Source organism: Drosophila obscura, unplaced genomic scaffold, assembly GCF_018151105.1.
Source record: "Drosophila obscura isolate BZ-5 IFL unplaced genomic scaffold, ASM1815110v1 contig_9, whole genome shotgun sequence".
Classification (NCBI taxonomy): domain Eukaryota; kingdom Metazoa; phylum Arthropoda; class Insecta; order Diptera; family Drosophilidae; genus Drosophila; species Drosophila obscura.
Window position 1 is genome coordinate 1,669,569 of NW_024542883.1, and position 7,626 is coordinate 1,677,194.

Below are 7,626 nucleotides of genomic sequence, written 5' to 3' on the forward strand. Positions count from 1 at the left end.
CGGCTTTTGGTTTCCATTACGTATTTCATACCAAAGGACCGCGATCAGGTACCAAATGTACAACCCTTTTTCGTTTGATTTATTCCCAACTGCCAATTGGAAACAAAGCAAACGAAGAGGGGTTACTAGAAGTTTTTGCTACCTGAACGTGTTCCTTTGGCATTGGACCAGCAATGGTATTTTAGTTTTGAGTCGTTTTGGTCAAACGGCTGCAAGTTGACCGTTTATCCATAGATTTTAATGATCAATACCTTAAACGACGCCTAATTAAGGCGTCTATCTAAAATCAAGAATGTTGGCCATGAATTTTTTTCGACTTTTCCCGAGTTTTTAAAGTCAAAAAAAAAAAAAAACCGCAAAAAATGATGAAATTTGAATTTGAAAGCCAAATATCTTTCAGGCGTTAAGCTGCAGACACAAAGTGAATGGGTATGATTTGTAGTTGCATTAGGCACCTTTTCAGAACTGCAAAGTTATATGCAACCAGATATAAGATACTCAAGCTATGTGAAAAATATAGGCACTACCTCTGAAAAAAACCATGAAAAGAAATACCAGATTTTAAAAATATTTTAAAAAAAATGACACCATAAAAAAAATTATAAAGTACTACAATAATTTTAAAATCCCGAAATCTATCAGAAAAAGTTGTATTGTTTCACAGCCTAAATAAAAAGGTCAATTTTGTCGAGTAGTGTTATCGGAGCACATCATGGCGGATCTTCCGAAGGAGCGGCTCGACGGTTCTCATGCCTTTGAGATCACAGGCGTCGATTTTTTTTGCCCTTTTTTCTACAAGCCAGAGGCACGCAAGAAGGCTCCAATCAAATTCTACGTCTGCGTCTTCATTTGCTTTGCGATTAAGGCTGTTCATTTGGAGCTGATCAAGGATTTGTCTACAGTCTCTTTTCTGCACGGCCTAAAGCGGTTCACGTGCACCAGGCGAAGGCCGCAACAAATTTGGTGAGATAACGCAACCAATTTTGTCGGCGCCATGAATGAGCTTTTGGACCTAAAGCATCTATTTCTCAGCGACGACCATCAGAAGGCGGTCTTGGAGATTTGTTTGGTTGAGGCTATTGACTGGCACTTCATAAGTACGCTCCCCGTACTTTGGAGGCCTGTAGGAAGCTGCAGTGAAGACGGCCAAGGATCACTTCTATCGTCCTATAGGCACCTCTGTGCTTGGATTTGAGGAACTTCGTACGCTGCTATGCCACATCACGGCAGTTATTAATTCAAAACCCTTAGTATCCATTTCAGAGAATCCTGCCGATCTAGAAGTTTTAACTCCAGATCATTTCTTGAATGCTGGATCGCCTGCTATGTTCGCTGAGCCTGACGTAACTCAGCTAAACTTCGATCGCCAGAACGGATGGCAGCGCGTTTCATATTTGCAGCAGATCTTCTGGTCCTGATAGAAGGAAGAACCCATCACTTCACTGCAACAGCGCTCAAAGTGGCGCACACCGAAGCCTAGTTTGGTAGTCGCAGATGTGCTCCTTGTTAAGGATGAGAATCTGCCTCCCATGAAGTGGCCACTACCTAGGGTGGTCGAACTACTACCCGGAAAAGATGGCGTCGCCCGAGTCGCTGTTCTGAAGACTGCATCTCGAATCACCAAGCGAGCCGTTAACAAGCTGTGTCGGCTTCCCCTTAAAGATTTTTTTTTTGTTATGTTCCTTATGTTGGTTTATTGTAAACAATTATCACAGACAATAAAGTACAATTACTTAACGTACTTTAACTGTTGATTAGCAACGTTTGTTAAGGGTCAAGGACCATTTGTATTTACTATTTTAAGTTAAATGCTGGACCAACGGACGATAACGGAGATTGTTCCTGGTGGCCAAGTCGAACGGATGGATGGTTCTTCTCCTTACCAATCTTCTAGCGAGGACGTTCGGGTGGCTCCTTAGTTTGGTCAAGTATCTTGTGGCCTGCTCGTTAATAATGTCACGGACTTTATTACGGATATACCATTCAGCACATTCAGCGTTCAGATCTTTCGGAGGGTCTTGTTCTGAAACACCCTGATCCTGTCAGGGTTCGTTTTCGCTGCGATACCACAGACCTGGATGCCATACCTCCATGCAGGCGCCAGGATTACCTTATATATGCGGATCTTGTTGGCCAAGCTAAGCTTGTTGTTAGGCTTAAGAAGCCTTGCTTTCCAAGGCGCTTCTGACCAGCCTTGAGTGGCAGGCAAAGGTCAGGCGGGTGTCTAGCGTTATTTTGGGGTTTGCCGGGTTTATGCAGCATGACAACCTGCGCGGCTTTCCATGCTTTGGGGACACTTCAGCGTGTAACCTCAGCGTTGCATTCATTATTTGTAATAGGTATAAAAGCGCACTGAGTGGCAGCACTTTTGCCACTCTGCTATCTATATTGTCCTTTCCTGGGGCCTTTTTTTTAGAAGCAGTAGTCCTTCTACTTTACTGGACGTCACGCTTCTGTGACTTCCAGTACGCGACGGTTTAGTGACTTGGTGACCTTGTAAGGCAGCAGCTGCAGCAGCCTCGCAGACCTTGGTCACAAATGAGTCAATGGCCCCTTCTACTTCTTCGGTGGTCCTCAGCTCCGTGTTTAGGTCCAGGGAGCCTTCCAGAATTTCTCTGTTCTCTGTTTGTTCCAGTTTTAAGTATCCTCGTCTTGGCAGGGATCATCTGGAGTGTAGCCGTTAATTTCGCGATTAGTGATAAGTCGTCAGAGCTTAGCTCGTGGTCCTCACGGACTGAGAGCAGGTTGCTAGGGATCGACATGTAGATGAAAAAGTCCAGGCATGAGGGCGTGGAATGGCGACAACTTGGGTAAAAGGTGGGGCTACCCGTCGCTAGTACTTGGGGACATTCTTTCCCTCTATCAGCTGAGTCTCTGTGACTAGCATCACGTCGACATTGTGAGCACACAAGAATAGCGCCAGTTCATTGCAGTTGTGAGCAATGCTGCGAACGTTCCAAAGTCCGATCCGTAGGTCCGACAGCATTGTGAATCTCTGGATGTGTGTAAGGGAAGAAATACTTTTGTGCTTCGCAGCTGGTCCAAGCTTTGCAGGGTCCCTGCAACGGCTGCTGTGAGATCTGCCACGGATTTTTGTAGTCCATGCATAATAACAGTAATGGTCCCGGCATCCAGGTGGTGACCAGGGGGAGGGCATTGGTCTTGAGCGTGGGAGGTGGGCTGCCTGCGGTTGCCTTGGAGTACCGGAAAGGTGTTGTTGTAGTCCTGTGGGAGGTATGATGCGTTCTGTTGGCCTCCTTGGTGCCATGCTTGCTGGTGCTGATTAAACCTGGATGCATCCGCGAACGAGATCCCTCGCTGGACAGCCATCGGGGGGACATTCATCGCCCTTCTAGCTCTTTGTGGTAAATTTCCTTGGCTCTAAGGTGCAATATTAACGGTCGATTGGCGATTTCTCAGCATCATTACGTAGATTCTACATGATATGTGGTATGCCAGCTGTGCTGGCATTAAAATTGGGGTACCTGTCCAGTGATCCCCTGAGCACCTACCACATACCGGTCGCTTCAGGCCGTAGGTTTTTGTGTGATCGAACTCATAACAGCGAAAGCATTGCCTCACGCCGTTGTTCTTCCTGGGCAGCTCAATTTGTACACGTTGCCTACCCACCCTTGCACAGTTGTACAGTGGCCCCGTTCCATGGGGGCAAGGATTAGGCTTGGCTGCGGGAGGCTGCTGCATTTTCGGCAGTTGCCGGAGTTTGGTTGACAGCCGTGACCAAGTGCAATGGGGCTTTGCTCGCAAAGGGTGCATGGGCCAACCCTGTTCCGAATCGCGGGAAGCTGTGTGAAGCTGTAGTTGTCAGAGCTGCACTCGCAGTAGTTGAGGTCATCGTGTTTGTTGTGGCAGTGGCTCCAGTTCCCAATCTTCCTGCCTCGGTTCTTCTATTGACTCGAGTGCTTGTCCAGGTATGGGGAGTGCATTCCGATCGCGTTGGTTTTTAAGCGACCTTGGTATTCGTCTGCATCGCAAATGGAATCCAATTCAGAATCTTCATCCATACGCAAAGTTTGAAATCTTCGAAGTTGTTAAAAAATTATTTATTTGTATTTGTTTTTTTTTAGAGAAAATTCACACGTCTGCTTAAAGATGCTGTTGAAGGTCATGCTTCCCACAGGGGGGAGTATGTCGGGTCAAGCAGCATAATGCATATGCCTACGCCCGGCAGCGGCTGTTCTGGCAGTTATGTCTCCCGCTGCTTTCGTGTTGCTGCTGCTTGTGCTCGGCTCAAAAGCCACGCCGATCTATGCCATAATGCTCTCACGTTCTCATTAAGAAGTTATGCATAGAACACGAGCAGTCGTCCCATTTTGCCCTGCCATTAGTCTGGTATTGATCTTCGTAACATTCGGTCTCTATACTTGTACCAATAAATATACATACGCGTACTGCCGCTACTACATGCCAATAAACTACTAAGCTAGTCGACATGATTTTTCCTCAAAGAAAAAAACCAACTGTTGATTTGGGGCTTAGAAAAAAGTTCTGCCATATAAAAAAAAAAATTTCATCAAACCATTTCTAAACCATTTCTCAAACTATTTAAGAAAAAGTTGGTTTGGATCCTTGGATAAATAGCAAACAAAAAAAATTAAATCATTTAAAAATATCATAATAGATCATAAAAACACAGTGACACAAGATTTTTATATATACAGACTAGGAGGCAAGCCCCAAGCTCACTCGCTTCGCTCGTTCGCCAACCCCCAAGTCTTCTAAAGTTATTTATTTTTCTTTATTACAAATTTATTATACCCGTACTCAAAAAAGAGTTAAGGGGTATATTAGATTTGTGGTAAAAGTGGATGTGTGTAACGCAGAGAAGGAAACGTTTCCGACCCCATAAAGTATATATATTCTTGATCAGCATCAATAGCCGAGTCGATATAGCCATGTCTGTCTGTCCGTCTGTCCGTCTGTCTGTCTTGTTGAGCGCCTAGATCTCAGAGACTATAAGAGCTAGGGCTCCAGACTCATGTGATATCCCACTGCTACAAGTGTATTTCAAAATTTCGCCCCGCCCCCTTCCGCCACCACAAAGGACGAAAATCTGTGGCAGGCACAATTTTAAAGATACGATAAAACTAAAAACGCAGTATCGTAGAAAATGTCCATATCTACCAGACTGCCAAATTTGAATCAGATCGGATCATAATTATAGCCAGAATGAAGAAATTAATTTTCAGTTGCTTCCCCTCCCCCTCCCGTTCCAGACAACGCAACTCATTTTCCTTCTCGCTCGCACACTCTGCCGCGTTCAGTGCGCGAGCAACCCCTAGCGGAGGAGATGTAGAATATGAATGGAACATGTACAATCTACATGTTAGATGTAGAATAGACATTGTATATGTAGATGTAGATAGCAGATGTAGCAAAAAAATTTAATATGTAAAATTTTTTTTTTTTTTCTAAAATTCTAAAAAATCATAAGCTCAATAATGTATATACTGACTGAGTACGGGTATAAGTAGAGTCGTGTCCCCAGAAACGACTCACACGTTCCTTCTCGTTTTTAATTTGAATTTGTATCATTTTATTGATTCATTTTATTATAAAGGGGTCTAAATCGGATGATTCTAATTACCGTGGGATCTCCAATTTATCTGCTATTCCCAAACTCATCGAAAAAATAATTACTTCCCAGCTCCAACACTTTTGGTGTCCCTTATTCTCTGAATCGCAGCATGGATTTGTAAAACGTCGGTCTATTTCTTCTAACCTCCTGGAATTCTCCACCTTCGTGCATGCGAGTTTCGCTAAGCAGTCTCAGACTGATGTAGTCTATACTGACTTTAGTAAAGCCTTTGATTCAGTAAATCATAATCTGCTTATTCATAAATTATCTCTTCTAGGGTTTCCGCCTAAACTTCTTTTCTGGTTTAATGCATACCTTTGTAATCGATCTCAGCGTGTCTGTTTTAATAACTCTTTTTCTAAGCCTGTTTCTGTATCGTCGGGGTACCTCAAGGTAGCCATCTTGGCCCTCTGTTGTTTAATTTGTTCATCAATGATCTTTCCCAAGTATTAACTCATTCCCGAGTACTTATGTATGCGGACGATGTCAAGTTATGTTTCTCCTATAGCTACCTATAGCGTCAAGATCAGGCTGGAGACATAATGGGGATATGTCTCCAGTCTGATCTTGACGCCCTCAACAACTGGTGCTTAATAAACATTCTGCCCCTTAACATTTCCAAATGTAACGTCATGACATTCCATCGCAGCAAGCCTTACCTTTTTGACTACAATATCCATAACTGTTCCTTAAACCGCCTTTACAAGTTACTGACTTGGGAATTATCTGTGTTATAACTCACACATATTCGCTATTTAAAACAAAGCCAGAGGTATCCTGGGCTTTATCAAAAGATGGTCTAAGGAGTTCACCGACCCTTATACCACTAAACTTTCATATGTATCCCTTGTCCGGCGTATCCTTGAATACGGATCCTGCGTTTGGTCTCCGCATTATCAAAAATATCAGGATATGATTGAGTCCGTTCAAAAACAGTTTATCCTTTTTGCACTTCGTGGCCTTAATTGGTTGATTCCACTGCCCTCAGTAGCCTTTTTAGCATTTCTATCCCTTCCCGCCCGACTAGGCATTACTCTGTCTTTATAATTACTCTAACCATGAATCTTTCCGTAGCCTTTGCCGTAACTACATTACCTTCTTCCATCTGTTTTCCTTCGACACTAGTTCTATTAAGGTAAAATCTTTGTTAACAAATAACGTAATTAATTAATCTTAAGATGCAAGGTATTTGTTTCTGGTCTTTGAGAGGGCCGAGCATTTGCAGATTAGATGTTCCAGAGTTTCGGTAGCCCCAGATTCATCACATTTCCTGCAGTTGCTACTGTTGGTGATGCCTACTTTGACTGCATGTGCTGCTGCCAGGCAGTGACCTGTGAGTATACCCACTAGCATCCCACAGTCCTTCCGTGGAAGGTACAGTAGGTAGTGGCTGAGTTTACCATTGCTCTCCTTGCACATGGTTTTCTCGATCCTGCAGGTGGTGTCATATTCACATTACGTTATAATTTGTTAGTTTAACTGCTCATAGTTGAATCTTTTTAAATAAATACAAACGTCGCACGCTGAATACCCTAATGACAATTACTTCAATGTGAAGTCATTTATTAAATATTGTATTTTTATATATGTATATCAGATCATTATTATCGAATATACCATTTTAAAAGAAATTATCATCGAAGGAATATATACAATATAAGAGTTTTTTAATATTGGGGTTGTAAACGTCCTGCAAAATTAACTTACACTTATAAAGTGAAGGGTATATTTCGACAGCGCTGTAAAAAACGTATGCATGTGCACACATACAGTCGTCGCGACGACTCGGCTCAGCTGTCGCAGCGGCAGAGAACCAACTTCGTGTACCTTCGAGAGCTGTATGCATACAAGAGAGCGGCTGGCTCTAGAGCGCTCTCTCTCTCTCTCTTAAAAATTTCTAGAGAGCCTGGAGTCAACTCTAAAACCAGCCTGCAATATTCGTGTGCAAAAATTTCGTATGGCGTTATGTATCTTATTCTTATATTGTCTTTGCACAAACTGAACGACTAGTGATTCATTTTCGGATCTGA

The 7,626-nt window shown here is 43.2% G+C and overlaps 1 protein-coding gene across 1 annotated transcript; it reads left to right on the forward strand.

Annotated features, from left to right (window-relative positions):
• The first annotated feature begins 687 nt into the window (after positions 1–687).
• On the forward strand, positions 688–1,298 carry LOC111080266. The gene is made up of 2 exons (XM_022375760.2): positions 688–963; positions 1,033–1,298. The coding sequence occupies exons 1-2, from the start codon at positions 713–715 to the stop codon at positions 1,193–1,195; spliced, it is 414 nt and encodes a 137-aa protein (XP_022231452.2). The 5' UTR covers positions 688–712; the 3' UTR covers positions 1,196–1,298.
• Positions 1,299–7,626: the final 6,328 nt, after the last annotated feature.